Source organism: Sinocyclocheilus grahami, unplaced genomic scaffold (assembly GCF_001515645.1).
Source record: "Sinocyclocheilus grahami isolate Dianchi unplaced genomic scaffold, SAMN03320097.WGS_v1.1 scaffold858.1, whole genome shotgun sequence".
Taxonomy (NCBI): domain Eukaryota; kingdom Metazoa; phylum Chordata; class Actinopteri; order Cypriniformes; family Cyprinidae; genus Sinocyclocheilus; species Sinocyclocheilus grahami.
Window position 1 is genome coordinate 185,511 of NW_015506037.1, and position 15,914 is coordinate 201,424.

The 15,914-nt window shown below is 35.8% G+C and overlaps 1 protein-coding gene across 1 annotated transcript; it reads right to left on the reverse strand.

The window, feature by feature from the left end:
* Window positions 1-1,716: 1,716 nt before the first annotated feature.
* LOC107563128 (von Willebrand factor A domain-containing protein 5B1-like) lies at window positions 1,717-6,194 on the reverse strand. Its single transcript, XM_016247919.1, has 5 exons — window positions 6,071-6,194; window positions 4,947-5,105; window positions 4,184-4,403; window positions 2,198-2,346; window positions 1,717-1,856 (listed from the first exon to the last, which is right to left on the reverse strand). The coding sequence occupies exons 1-5, from the start codon at window positions 6,192-6,194 to the stop codon at window positions 1,717-1,719; spliced, it is 792 nt and encodes a 263-aa protein (XP_016103405.1).
* Between the last annotated feature and the right edge of the window lie 9,720 nt (window positions 6,195-15,914).

The window sequence follows — 15,914 nt, forward strand, 5'->3', positions numbered from 1 at the left end:
ATTAGATGTGCTTTCAACAGTTTCTTAAAAATTGACAGTGATTTGGCAGACCTGATCGGCAGGAGCAACTCATTCCAAATTCTTGGCCCTATCACAGCGAAGGCCCGATCGCCTTTATATAGGCGATTTGTTCTAGGCACTACAAGTAATTTTTGATTCTCTGATCGTAATGTTCTAGGAGGATTATATGGGATTAAAAGGTTTGCCAAATACAATGGGGCCTGGTTGTTTAAAGATTTGAACTATTTGAACTATAATTTTATATTTAATTCTAGAATGGACTGGCAGCCAATTTAAAGAAACTAACACAGGGGTAATTGATTCATATTTCTTTACCTTTTTTAGTAACCTCGCCGCAGCATTTTGTACTGATTGTAGTCGAGACAAAGATGTGGCGGTGATGCCAGAATACAAAGAATTACAGAAATCCAGCCGTGATGGAATAAAGGCATGGATTACTCTTTCAGAGTCTGAGTTTGTTAAGAACGGTTTAACTTTGGCTAATAAACGCAAATTATAAAAACCAGCCCGAACCACTGAATTAATCTAATTTTAGGTTATTATCAATTAGGAAGCCTAAATCTCTTCTTTTTTTTTTTTTTTTTTTCAAATACGGGCCAGAGGGCTCGCATCTAATACATTTTTTGTGGAGTTATTTGGGTGGCTAAAAACAATGACCTCTGTTTTTTCCTCATTTAGCATTAAAAAAAATTTCGACAACCGATTTTTTATGTCCTTTAAATACGGTACATGGTCGTGCTCTCTGTATCGCGCATAGCGGAGTTCAGCCCCGATGCGCACACACAAGTGAGCACACTCCCACTAGTATTTGTAAATATTAAGCCGCAAAACGACTACTTAAATATGAATTCTGCGTGTCTCCGTGTTAAAGAATGGTGCAGACGCGCGGTTTTGTTTACTACTCGTACTGAAGCACGCCTGACGCTTCCGGTGATATTAACGTCTGCTGTCTCACTAATTAGGACATAAATACATGAACAACATCTCCGGAACTGCTCTGAGAGACACTTCGTGAGAATTTGACCGTTCATTTGAGTAAAACTATCCTCATATCATATACACACAAAAATGTACAGGTATTCACGGCAACCTGTCAAAAATAAAAGTTCAGTTTAACTTGAAGACATTGAGGCAGAAATATAATACAGTTGTTCAGTAATGTACGTAATAGGCTACTACTACTACTAAAATTATTAAAACCTTATTTTTAAGGAATAATCATACAATATTTCTTCAATGTTTTAATTATAATATTAAATCCCCTTTATTTTCCAAAAAATTAAATTGGTTTGATTTTCAATTTCATTAATTAAAATAAATAAAATTAATGTTTTATGCCTTAAAAATTTAAATACACAACACAGAATTTCTGAGAAAAAAAATCATAAGGCTATTGTAAGAATAAATGAAACTTGTTTTTATGCTTTCAAATAATTAGACATGCTAAAACACAGAATTTGCTAACAATAAAACATAAGGTTGGAATAAAATAAAACCTTTTTGTGCCCTAAACATGTAATTATTATTAGACTTTTAATAAATTGATGTTAAACTGTTTAAGTTTTATGATTTTAAATAATTAGACATGTTTTTGATTAATACAATTTAATTTAACCATTAAAAAGGAGTCCAGAAAAATTTAAATGAAAAAAAATGGAAGCCGTAAACCTATAATAATTATTGTAATTATGTGTGCTACACACCACTGGGGTAGATCAGTATCTCCACAGGGCAGTCGTAGGTGTACTTGTCTGCCAGTGTGACCACAATGCTTGTGGCAGAGCGAGCCGTGGGCTCAGCGTCCGCCCGGATGGCGTGTGAGGGGCTTTCCACACCTGTACAGAGAAACTTCTAAAGCATCTAAAATAAGCAGGAGCAACAGACGTTAGACCACATGCGAGGACTAAACCGTTCTGCAACTCCAGCAGGAAGATGCATACTGCAAAACAACCGGTATCAAATAATGTTATCAGTATGAAAAGTCAACATCAAACTATTACTGCATCAAAATCTCTTAGGCTAGAAAGTTGGCAGGATATATTTTGCATTTATGCTTTTGTCAGACGTTTTAATCCAAATAAAGCATTACATTTTACATGTATTCATATTTATTTATCTGGAAATCAGTGGTATAATATTTAATTCTAGACTCACGCATGAGGATGGAGGAACTGACCTGCCAGTAAATACGGCCCTCTGATCTCAAGATGGAAATTAAACTCATAGTCAATAGAGTTGATGGTCTCTTCCTCCAACAGAGCAGCCAAACACACTCCTGAGGCCGTCTGCTCGTGGGTTCCCACTGCACAGTGATGTTGATCCCTCCTGAGACAAATCAGCAGGAGATATTGATAAACTCCTCAATGTTTTTTGTCCATACAATGAAAGTCAGTAGGGTCTGACGTTGTTTAATTTCCAGTTTCCATGTTGTACATTTTGCTTAATCAACACATAATGCGACAATATCTTTGGAAAGATACCTAGAGAGATGGTTAAACAGATGGCAGTAAAAATTCTGTATGCAAATAAATGCAAGAAGGAAGACAGGTTGCAATTCAGTATGCAAATAGTAGAGCAATATCAGAGATTTTTAATCTTGCATATCATTTGAACAACCAGTCAGAAACTGCTCTAATTTAAAGCGATAGTTCAAACAAAAGAAGAAACATTTTTGAAAATGTGCCTACCCTCAGGCCATTCAGAATGTAGATGAGTTTGTTTCTTCATCTATAAAGATTTGGAGAAATTTAGAATTACATCACTTGCTCACCAATGGATCCTCTGCAGTGAATGGGTGCCGTCAGAATGAGAGTCCAAACAGCTGATAAAAACACCCCAATAATCCACAAGAAATCCACACAACTGCAGTCCATGGCTTAAGGATGGATTGGTTTTTTACAAATGCAGCTTTTCACTTTGCAAGACGTTACCTGATGGACTGGAGTCATCTGGATTATTTGTGGATTATTAAAATTAATTTGGTGAGCAAGTGATGTAATGCTAAATCTCTCCAAATCTGTTCCGTTCCAATAGACAGACAAAGTCATCTACATCTTGGATGGCCTAAGGTGAGAAAATTCTCAGCAAATTTTAATTTCAGTATGCAAATATTACACTGATATCAAAGATTTTTATGCATGTCATATGAACAACCAGTCAGTATGTTTTTGATTCACTAAAAAGAGCCGACTCTTAAGAGTCATTCATTCAGGAATCGGACCACACTGATTGTCCTGAAACTTTTTGATTCATTGAAATTAAACTAGTCCTTCAATCATTATAAATCATTATGCAAATATATTACACAGATATCAGCTTCAGTGTAATGTCTACTATGTCATTGCAGGTCAATGGGAGATTTTTAAACTTTAATCTTAAATGTCCTAAAAAAGTGTAGCATGCAACACAAAATGCAAAATAGGTAGTACAGATAAAGCTGATTTTATCTACAAAATACATGTTATGCTTTAAATTGGAGTCTGTATGTTAAAAGGTTCAGACTGAATGAATTGCTTTTACTAGGGTTTGGAGTTTAGAACTGAAATCAGAATGTTTGAAGATCTGTTCCGTTCCAATAGACAGACAAAGTCATCTACATCTTGGATGGCCTAAGGTGAGAAAATTCTCAGCAAATTTTAATTTCAGTATGCAAATATTACACTGATATCAAAGATTTTTATGCATGTCATATGAACAACCAGTCAGTATGTTTTTGATTCACTAAAAAGAGCCGACTCTTAAGAGTCATTCATTCAGGAATCGGACCACACTGATTGTCCTGAAACTTTTTGATTCATTGAAATTAAACTAGTCCTTCAATCATTATAAATCATTATGCAAATATATTACACAGATATCAGCTTCAGTGTAATGTCTACTATGTCATTGCAGGTCAATGGGAGATTTTTAAACTTTAATCTTAAATGTCCTAAAAAAGTGTAGCATGCAACACAAAATGCAAAATAGGTAGTACAGATAAAGCTGATTTTATCTACAAAATACATGTTATGCTTTAAATTGGAGTCTGTATGTTAAAAGGTTCAGACTGAATGAATTGCTTTTACTAGGGTTTGGAGTTTAGAACTGAAATCAGAATGTTTGAAGATCATACAGTAAATACAGTGTGCCCATGCAAATACTACAACATTAATGAATCACACACCTCCTAGCAGTGCTGGGTGAAAACGCCTGCTCCTCTTTGACAGAACGTTGGACTCTTGGAGAGCAGACGGGTGGTGAGCTCACCCGAATTCCCCCATTAGGGAGTGTGCTGAGCTCTGAGGAGGTGCTGACCAGTATATTAATGGTCTCCAGAGGGGGAATGACCCCCAGACTGACCACCAGCACTGTCGTCTCCTGATCCTCATCCAAAACGATATGTCCTGCAACAAGTTGATTCATCAGTAAAGCCTCTGAAATGTACAGTCAACTTCAATGAAAAAGCTTAATAAAATGTGTTAAAGGAATAGTTCACAGAAAAATGAAAATTTGTGGGAAATTTACTCCGCCTGAGGATCCTCTGCAGTGAATGGGTGCCGTCAGAATGAGAGTCCAAACAGCTGATAAAAACGTCACAATAATCCACAGTCCATCAATTAACATATGGTGAAGGGGAAAACTGTGTGTTTGTAGAAACAAATACAAAATTAAGGCTTTTAAACTTTAAACTGTCACTTCTGACCAAAAGACAAGTCCATAATCCGTAATAACACTACCTAAAAAGTCCATCCCCTGTTGTCCTCTCACATCAAAATCCACCAACATAATGAAACAAACTCATCTACATCTTGCATCAAATATTCAGCCAATTTCCATTTTTGGGTGAACTATTCCTTTAACTTGATTCAACAGTCACTGTGAAAGGCCTTACGTTTAAGATCTGAATCAGGGATTAACTAAGATCTTTGATGAGCATACAATCTTACCACCTCCGCTCTGCGGGGTTCCATTGGCATTGCAGCAATCAAAGTAACAGTCATCGATTTTCATTTTATCTTTGACCTGCACGGTTATTATCTGGCTGCCAATCATCGCTTCGAACCCGACCACCACGCTGAACTCATCCAGAGGGTATATAAAGATTCCTGCATGAATCACAGGATTACAGGAGAACACATTGTTTATTACCCAATAGCTAAAGGCGATCCTTCCACAAAGCTAATTGTGCACTTGACAGAAATTAAATCAATCGTTTTAGTGCTTTCAGCATTGATCAATGCAAAATCCAATCTGTTGGAGTCAATACGACACTGGAGACCACAGAGCAGAAATCTGCCGGTGACATTTCTAGACTTCACACAAATAGCTGATGAGGTTGGGAGGGAAAGACAAGTGTTTCTATTTCCTTCAGGGCATTTTGACAAAGTATTACTATGATTATAAAGAGTTTAATGCATTTCTTCTCAAAACATGACGAGAATCATAATTGTGGTTTTTGTCAAAAGCTGAAAAGGATAAGTGTTTTGGACAAAAAAAATAAATACTAGGCCTGATGATATAGCATCTTTTGAGATTATATTTAATCGGTGGATTCAATGGGAAAATGCTAAAATTTAGGTTCAATCAATACTAAACTCCAAAAAAATATTTAGGCCTAAATTTAAGATTTATTTATTTGAACTGCAAAATTTCCATCCATTTGCATTACACAGTTTTAATATAAACTCATAAACTTAATATAATGCATATTTGTCAGTCATTCATATTAAACAAGTAATATTTCTGCACTGGCATAGTTTATTAACTATTTGCATTGATTTGGTTTCATTTTCATCTTATTTTCAAAATTGCAAATCAGCATAAATCGGTTCATTGTGAAAACAATAACTGAAACAAATTGGATTTGTAAATCTGGTTATTGTGTATATATGACTGACAAATATGCATCACATTTAACAGTTCAAGGTAAACCTAGTAATCCAAATGGAAAATATATGTATATATATATATATATTTTTTTTTAGTGTAATAGTGAAGACGTAGCAAGAGCCACTAATGATTGATATCACTTCAGAAGAAATAATGCACCTATTTTAGACAGCATACTTACCCTCGACAGGGTGATCTTCGATGTTTTCATAGGTCAAGGAGGCTGTCATTGCCAGAGTGTAACCCCTGACACAGGAAGTGATGTCTGAGACGCTGAGAGGCAGAGCGCTTTGATTTGGTTTCATTTTCATCTTATTTTCAAAATTGCAAATCAGCATAAATCGGTTCATTGTGAAAACAATAACTGAAACAAATTGGATTTGTAAATCTGGTTATTGTGTATATATGACTGACAAATATGCATCACATTTAACAGTTCAAGGTAAACCTAGTAATCCAAATGGAAAATATATGTATATATATTTTTTATTTTTTTTAGTGTAATAGTGAAGACGTAGCAAGAGCCACTAATGATTGATATCACTTCAGAAGAAATAATGCACCTATTTTAGACAGCATACTTACCCTCGACAGGGTGATCTTCGATGTTTTCATAGGTCAAGGAGGCTGTCATTGCCAGAGTGTAACCCCTGACACAGGAAGTGATGTCTGAGACGCTGAGAGGCAGAGCGCTCCATTTGCTCTTGTTGATCAGGCCAGGCATGATGGTGGTTCTGTCCAGTACAGCTTCTCAAATGCAGAGAAGGGAGTGAGAGGGGATGCTTCCCTAAAAAACCTAGATAACATTGAAACTATGTTTTACAATATATCTTGCAGAATGCCAATAAATAAATACATATCTCTTTGGGGCCAATGCATTTTATTTATTTTTTTTGGACACACATTTATGGACACACGTTTATTTTTGTGGACAATGTATGAAAGTCCAGATAAGCATTATTATTATTAATAATTATTAGTATGCATTGAGTTTTCTTGCTTTAAGCAATTAAACAAAACATAAATAAATAAACATATATTTATTTATTTATTTACTTACATACATTTCCTTTAATGTCCAGAAAAAATATCTAAACTTTAAAAATCAGCTTGAATGACCTAATATAGTTATTATAATTATTATAATTTTTTAAATAAAAATTAAAAATATAATAAATAATATTTAATAAATATTTTTTATAATAAATAAAAATACATAACTTACAGAATGCAAATAAATAAAAGAGGCCAATATTTATTTATTTATTTAATATCTAAACATCCTTAAAACAAGATACATTTACTTAAAAAGCAAAAATGCATAAAGGATCTAAATTATTATTATTCTCTCTCTCTCCCTCTACTGGTTTTAATTGTTTTAAGCATAAATCTAACAGAATTTTGTGGTGTTAGTTAAAAAACTCCAATGAGAAAAAGAAACTTTCAAAATATATTCTCCGAAAACAAGTCACATGCAGTATCTAATGATATTTTGTTTCTCAAGTTAAACTGATCTCATTTTAAGGATGTTTATACAAAAAAATCTGATTTAAAAAAAAATACGTAACATTAATTTTACATTTGACTACCAGAAAATTACCAAAAACTAATTTTGAAAAGTGTGTTTATTATTTTATCATTTACTACCATACAAACTGTGACATGTTTTGTTTAAAAAGTGTGTTTGTGCAAATCTGTCCTTCAAATAAATCCCACCTGGTTTAATATTTCATATCTATGCAGTGACATTCACAAATTTTAAGTGTGGCTTAAGTGTCCAGTATCTGTGCTCTGAATAAAAAAAAACAAGTCATTCATATTGTCACATAATAACTCATCACTGCCCTCATGCCTGCCGCATTAATAAAGATGAGAAGACAACAGCATTATCCGTATCGCTCTGGATGTCACTCTGGTGTCCGAATGAAGACCTCTGACAGGTCCACACAAACCCCCTCCCCGTCCCATGGCTGGATTTCTGGCACACAAACCGCAGGTCTGCTTCAGCGCCATGAAAGGGAACAGAAACCTCTGGCACATCAAACAAGCCACAGCACTGTAACAGATGCAGTGCTGATGCCATGACGAGTCAGTTTTTACCTGAGGTCAGCACACAGAACTCCAGACTATGGAATACAAAACCAGAGCAGTTATCTGATACAGAGCAGCGTCTGTGCATGTCTCTCAGTTCCATTAATGATTGTTCCAGAAAAAGCGATTAACGTGATGTAATACTCAAATTAAGTAGTTTTCAGAGCACAAATGAGATCTCTTTAACTTTTCAATTGATTCTCTTGGACAGTAATGGAATTGAAATGGAAAGCTAATGCGCCACAGATTTCTCTCCTTAGAAAAAGACACCCGACACCAAAGCTCTCAGTCTAGAGTTTCAGGGGTGAGCTCTCTGAATAATGTTGCAGACTCTGCTCAGATTTGCCAAAATGCAAAGTCTGTCACCAAATTATTTGTTTTAGGACTCTGTACTCACGTCAACTGTCTTGTGTCTGTTTTTATTTCTAGTAAGACATAAGACAAATAAATCATTACTGAAAACACCATTAAGTTTCCTGAGGTTTGAACAAGCAATCTCCAAACAATAAAAATGTCACAAATGAGATCTCTTATATTATGACATTTATAAATATTGCAATTGTTTCTCCTAAACAGCAATGACAATCAAAAACTTTTGTTGAATCTGCTTGACAGATTTGTCTGAAAACCACAATAGAGATTCGGAAAAGATCTCAAAAATGCCTCATACTGTGCTCAGGTTTACAAATATCAGAGATTTTAATATGAGCTCAAGCATTGTCTTAAATCTTTTAATGAATTACCTGAGTTATACTGTCGAGTAATAGAAAATATTTGGCCATTCTGAGATTATGATATTATACACTATCATTCAAAAATATGGGGTTGGTAAGAATTTTCTTAATGGTTATAAAATAAGTTTCTTATATTCAGTAAGGCTGCATTTATTTAATCAAAAATACAGTAAAGTGGTAATATTGTGAAATATTATTACCATTTAAAATAACAGTTTTCTATTTTAATATTTTGAAATGTAATGTTTTCCTGTGATGCAAAAAATTTTTCAGTATAATTCAGTGTCACATGATCCTTCAGAAATCATTCTAATATGCTCATTTGCTGCTAATGAAACATTTCTTATTATTATCAATGTTGAAAAGAGTCGTGCCGCTTGATATTTTTGTGAAAACCGTTATATATTTTTCAGGATTTTTTAAAGAATATAACGTTCAAAGAACAACATTTATTTGAAATAGAATGACATTTCACTTTTGATCAGTTTAATGCATTCCTGCAGAAAAAATAATAATTTCTTTATTTAAAAAAAAAAATATCTTACTGAGCCCAAACTTTTAAAAAAGTACTATGAATTGGATTGCTTAACATTAATATATTTACTATTAATTTGACATATGATTTTGATTAATTCTAATGTATCAACATTATATCAGCAGTTCACAGCCTTGAAATGGCATCAGGCATTGAAAAGCCCATATCAGTCAACTACTAATGTCTTACTGAATCTCAGCATTTGAGTTTATTTCATCTAATGAATTACAGGAGAAACATCTGTGATAAAGCTCATACTTAAAGCATAAGTCATCAAACAGGATCATGAAAAAATAATGGTGGTTTCCAAACAGGTTTCCCACCTATTTGCAAACACAACTGAGAACTCTATTAATTCTCTTGAGCTCTATATCCAAAAATATATATATAAAAAAAAAGCAAACTGCATTATCATTTATCTCAAGACCGAAATTAATCACCTAACTTGCTGAACTTCCACAGTGGGCCAGTGTTTTGGAAATTTAACTCGATTCCCAGCCAATCCGCCCAAGATTTATGAGCAACTATTCTCAGAGGACATAAATGTTTGAGATTAAACAGCTCCCCGTTATCACAGGACAGAAACAGACGCTTTCATCAAGGTGTCCACATGGTCATAACTCTCAGACACAGAGGAACGCCACCCCCTCTCTAATAGATTAGGGTTTGGCGGGGTGCCGCGTGACGGGATGAGAGTGGACAGGTCAAACACTGCCATCATGTGTCCTGAGAGGAGCGGACATTTCTGCACAAAGCAAAGGTGTCAGTATCATCTTTAACCATGATATAACAGATGCTGAAATCATGCAGGTAACTAATGATAATGAAACCTTATTTAAAGTCTATTATGCTCACCTAGGCTGCATGTATTTGTTCAAAAATGTGACATATTATTATAATTTAGAATAACTGTTTTTTTATCGTAATACATTTTAAAATATCATTTATTCCTGTCATGCAAAGCTGAATTTTCAGCATCATTACTCCAGTTTTCATTGTCACATGATCCTTCTGAAATCATTCTAATATGCTGCTAAAGAAACATTTATAACAGATACTGAACCATGCAGGTAATCAATGATATTAAAACCTCAAAATAATCATCTCTTATGCTCACCATGGCTGCATTTATTTGATTAAAATTTTTAAATATCATTTAAATTTAAAATAAAATGATGTTCTTCTTCTGTGTTCTTGTTAAAATTTCATTTTTGTAATATGCTGATAAAGAAACATTTATAACAGATACTGAACCATGCAGGGAATCAATGATATTAAAACCTCAAAATAATCATCTCTTATGCTCACCATGGCTGCATTTATTTGATTAAAATTTTTAAATATCATTTAAATTTAAAATAAAATGATGTTCTTCTTCTGTGTTCTTGTTAAAATTTCATTTTTGTAATATGCTGATAAAGAAACATTTATAACAGATACCGAAGTCATGCAGCTAATCAATAATATTAAAACCACATAAATTAAGCTTTTTAAATGACTCTAGCAGAGCAAGTGAAGGTCAAAATCTATTTCATTCTTAATAACCATATGATTTTGCTTGTCCTCATCATGAAATAAAACATAATTCTAGCTTTCTTCCATGTTCTATTCTAGGGGACCCAAATCAGAAGAACCCAAAGTGACAGACAATAATCAACCCCCGCCTCCCATCCATCCTCTCCCTGGAGCAGCGGAGTGTGAATCACTCCCAAAGAAATCGCCAAATCACCAACTCCACGGCTGCCACCACACACACTGCGGGAGACACGGCACAGAAACAACCACCTGTTGATCTCAGCAAACACTGACAACAGATCCATCACTTGCGGCCGCGAGCGAATGAAATCCCTCTTTAGCGCTTTGGAAACACTTCCCAAATTCACCTCGAATCTCAAACAAAATACTTCATCTCAATCCTTTGACTTCAGTTCCTCACGCACTTTTCTCAAAGCAGAAATCTCTTACCTCACATCTGCAGCGCTGGCAATTTTCTCTCAACGTCTGAATTGGTGAGGTCCAAAATAACATCAGGCTGCAACTCCGAAAAGCTCTCTGCCTCTTGGAGATGGACACAACAACTGAGCAGAACGGAGGATGGGAGGGAGGTAGAGAGAGAGAGAGAGATACAGAAGCAGCTGGAGGAACGTTAATGCAGTCAATCAGCACAGCAACATGTGGTTATGAAAATCAGAGCTGGAAACGAGTGCTTGTCCTGTGCAACAGATGAACACAAACCCCACCAGCCCCCCGCCAACGCTCGATTCTCCCCTCAGCATCTGTACCACCCACCTCTCCGCTCCCCCACCTCTCTGTCTCTCCGTAATCAGTGACGAGAGCCCATTCATGTATCCTATTTGATAGCCAGGGGTGCCACTGGCTGAAATGCAACACCATGCATGGGGGAAATGAGGGGAGGGAAGAGATCATAGATTATGCAAAGGATTCAGATTGAGAATTTTGGTCTCACATCCTTTTCTGTACCATTATCCGCCACTTTTGTCTTCCCATCATTCATGTTTTTCCCTCCAGTGACTGCTAAGCTCACTATCTTGATTTCAATATGACAGGGACGGTTTTATTTTTTTTTTCTGAATGCATTTTGTGGCCGTGGTGCATGTGATTAATCTGCTTTTGCGGAGGACGTAACCATGACAATCAATATGGAGCATCCACGGCTTTTTTTAAAGACAACAGGTTGGTTGAAGAAAGTGTGTGTGTGTTTAGTGATGTGCTGCCTTGGCTTAAACCTCAGCTTCTGTTTCTCAATTAAATTAACATGTGCTATTTACTGTCTCTCTTTCCTTCTCTTGCTCGCTCGCTCGCTCTCTGTGAATGTCTCTTATCTCATCTGCTGGGATTTACTGAGGGCTGCAGCGGCTGCTGATTATTTCATCTGCAATAAAGAAGAAAATATATCAAATCCAACTTCCAAAAGCTATGAATGGATATCATAAATATCGGTTACACAATCTTTTTAAATAAAGATTCTTTGGACATATACATTTGACTCACAATTACGATGAAAATCTGAATTTCCTATATGAGAAAGCAGGCAAAAATAAATAAAACCATAATGCATAATGACTTTAGAGACAAATGCAAGATTGCATGACAGAAAAATGGCCCAGAGTACATTTTAATAAATAATTCTTAAAGGGGTCATATGATGCTGCTAAAAAGAACATTATTTTGTGTATTTGGTGTAGTGAAATGTGTTTATGCGGTTTAAGGTTTAAAAAAAGCCTTTCTGAAACGCGTCGATTTTTACAATGCTCATCAGTCTGAAAAAGCGAGGTGTGCTCTGATTGGCCAGCTATCCAGTGCATTGTGATTGGCCAAATTCCTCAAGCGTGTGACAGAAATGTTACGTCCCTTACCATATTGTAATGCCTGTGGCAACCACATGTGACGACGCCGGGCTGGACTCCGCTTCGTCCACAGTGAAAGCCGATCCGGCAATCGACAGCGCGAAGTTGAAGTATTTCCTTAGCGACCAGCACGGATAAGCTCCAGACATGACGAAGCATATTGTCCTCTTTTGGAAGCCAAACAAAGTAGTTTCGCTTTCATAACGAATCACACAGCGTCGCCACGAAATGGCGGTGGCGACACAAAAACTACAGCGAGAATAAAAGTTACGCCTTCTTTCTTTGCGTGAACATTTGGGCGGTGTTATGCAAATCTTCCCACATAGTGATGTAGATATGTGGGGGCATGTTGGAACGAGCCGTTTTAGGTAGGCGTGGCTGACTCTTAACTTTTATAAAGAATATCTCTTTGGATTTGAGACTTTAGTCAGATCTTTTTTATGCACCAAGAGCTTGTAACACTCCAAAGAGAAAGGAAAAATTGAAATCGCATCATATAACCCCTTTAACACTGAGGTGTCGGGTTGAAGCATTCATTTTTTTTAGGTTTAAGAAAACAAGCATGGTCCAAACAGGATAAATCCCTTTGTTGCATTAATCAATCATTTTGGATAAAAACAAATGCTAAATTAATAAATGTACAAAAAGAGCACGGCTTCTAAATAGTGCAACAAAAGGTTAAAGCGTAAGTAAAATCTGTATACTGGGTTTTAAATAGATTAATTTTAATGGAAAATTCTGTTATCATTATTCTTACATGGTAACCGTAATCTAACTTTGGTATTTCTAGCAAGAGCATAGTAACCACAGGCAAAAACAAGCATGGCTCTTGATTACCATGGTTACATCAACTATGGTTTCCTATATGATGGTAATAAAGGTATTCAAGTATAAAGGGAACTATCAAGAAATGTGTAGCCAAAACACATTGTGTCATTATGTACACTATGCCTTCCCTCTCCTAGATTATAGAGTATTCATGTACTATCGCTTCCAAAATACCATATTACCACATGTGCTACACCATGTTAAAAAAGAGATTATTATATTATTTTTTATTCAGGTTTGTTAAGGATTTTTATATATTAGTTTTATTATCTAAGTGTATTTTTAAAGTAAAAGTGATTATATTCAGGGGAGATTGGGCAAGTTGTAACGCTTTTTTTTTTACTACAATGAACATTTCTCAGATGTATTTTAGAAAATTAATTTCTGTAATAATTTTTCAACAATATTGGGAATGTAGTCACACTAAATGAGATAAATTGTCACAATACAAATTAACCATGGTTTTACTGCAAATAAAACAAAAAAAAAACATGATTACAGTTAAACCATGGTAACCACAAATTAACCACGGTTTTGCTACACTAATCATAGTTTAACCATGGTATTTGTAGTAAAACTGTGGTTATACAAATGGTAATCAATACACCAAAAAACATGGTTACTTCAATTTACTATAATAAAACCATGGTTAATTTTCATAAGGGTGGAACCATTTTTTAGTAAAAATGTATAAGTCAATGTAAACAATGTCTAACCATTGCTTTGGCCAACAATTATTGCAATTAATAAATTGTACAAATTGATATAATTTACAACGTACAATTAGTTGTGGTTTATTGTGTTCACTTCTTTGCACAACAACATACAGTGCCTTTCGAAAGTCATTTTTTTCATGTTTTGTTATGTTGCTGCCTTATGTTAAACTGCTTTAAATTACTTTTTCCACATTAATCAATACTCCATACACCATAATGGTAAAGCAGAAAACAGGTTTTTAACATCTTCGCAAATGTATTAAAAATAAAAAACTTAAATGATTCCATTGAGTAAGTATTCATACCCTTATCTGGGACAGTTTAAATTTAGCTTAGGAGCATTCATATCGTTTGTAGATGTTACTACACTTCGAGTGAAGTTAACCTGTGGCACACACGTCTTAATAAAAGGTCTAACAGCTGATAATGCATATCAGAGCAAAAGCTGAGCCCTGATGTCAAAAGAACTGCCTGTAGAGCTCAGAAACAGGTTTGCGGCAAGCCACACATCTGGGGAAGAGTTCAGAAAACAATTCTGCTTCATTGAAGGTTCACAGAAGCATGTAGTCTCTGTTACCCTTAATGGAAGACGTTTGAAATAACCAGGACTCTTTCTAGAGCTGGCCTCCTGGCCAAACTGACCAATTGATGGAGAAGGGCTTTGGTTGGTGTGGTGACCTGATGGTCACTCTAGTCGAGCTCCATGATCATAAGTGGAGATAGGAGAAATTCACAGAAGAACAAACACCACTGCTACACTCCATCGATCTGGGAGTAAGTATTCATACCCTTATCTGGGACAGTTTAAATTTAGCTTAGGAGCATTCATATCGTTTGTAGATGTTACTACACTTCGAGTGAAGTTAACCTGTGGCACACACGTCTTAAAAAAAGGTCTAACAGCTGATAATGCATATCAGAGCAAAAGCTGAGCCCTGATGTCAAAAGAACTGCCTGTAGAGCTCAGAAACAGGTTTGCGGCAAGCCACACATCTGGGGAAGAGTTCAGAAAACAATTCTGCTTCATTGAAGGTTCACAGAAGCATGTAGTCTCTGTTACCCTTAATGGAAGACGTTTGAAATAACCAGGACTCTTTCTAGAGCTGGCCTCCTGGCCAAACTGACCAATTGATGGAGAAGGGCTTTGGTTGGTGTGGTGACCTGATGGTCACTCTAGTCGAGCTCCATGATCATAAGTGGAGATAGGAGAAATTCACAGAAGAACAAACACCACTGCTACACTCCATCGATCTGGGCTTTATGGCAGTGTGGCAAGACTCAATCCTCTCTTCAGTGTAGACACATGAAAACACACTTAGAATTTGCAAAAAAAGCACCTAAAGGACCCTCAGACTGTGAGAAATAATATTCTCTGGTCTGACGAACCTCAATTCCAAGCATCATGTTTGAAGCAAGCCAGGCATTGCTCATCACCTGCAGAGTACCATCCCAAAAGTAAAGTGTGCTGGTAGCAGTCTCATGCTGTGGGGCTGTTTTTCAGCGGCAGGGACTGCACCAAATGCACCAAAATATTGAGATAGCCTTAATGAAAACCTAGTCCAGAGCATTCAGAACCTCAGACTGGGCAGAAGGTTTACCTTCCAACACAACAATGGACCTAAACACACAGCAAGAGTGGCTTATAGACAACTCTGTGGATATCCTTGAGTGGCCCAGCCAGAGCCTGAGCTTGAACCCAATCAAATATTTCTGGAGAAACCTGAAAATGTGCATCTGCTCCCATCCAACCTGA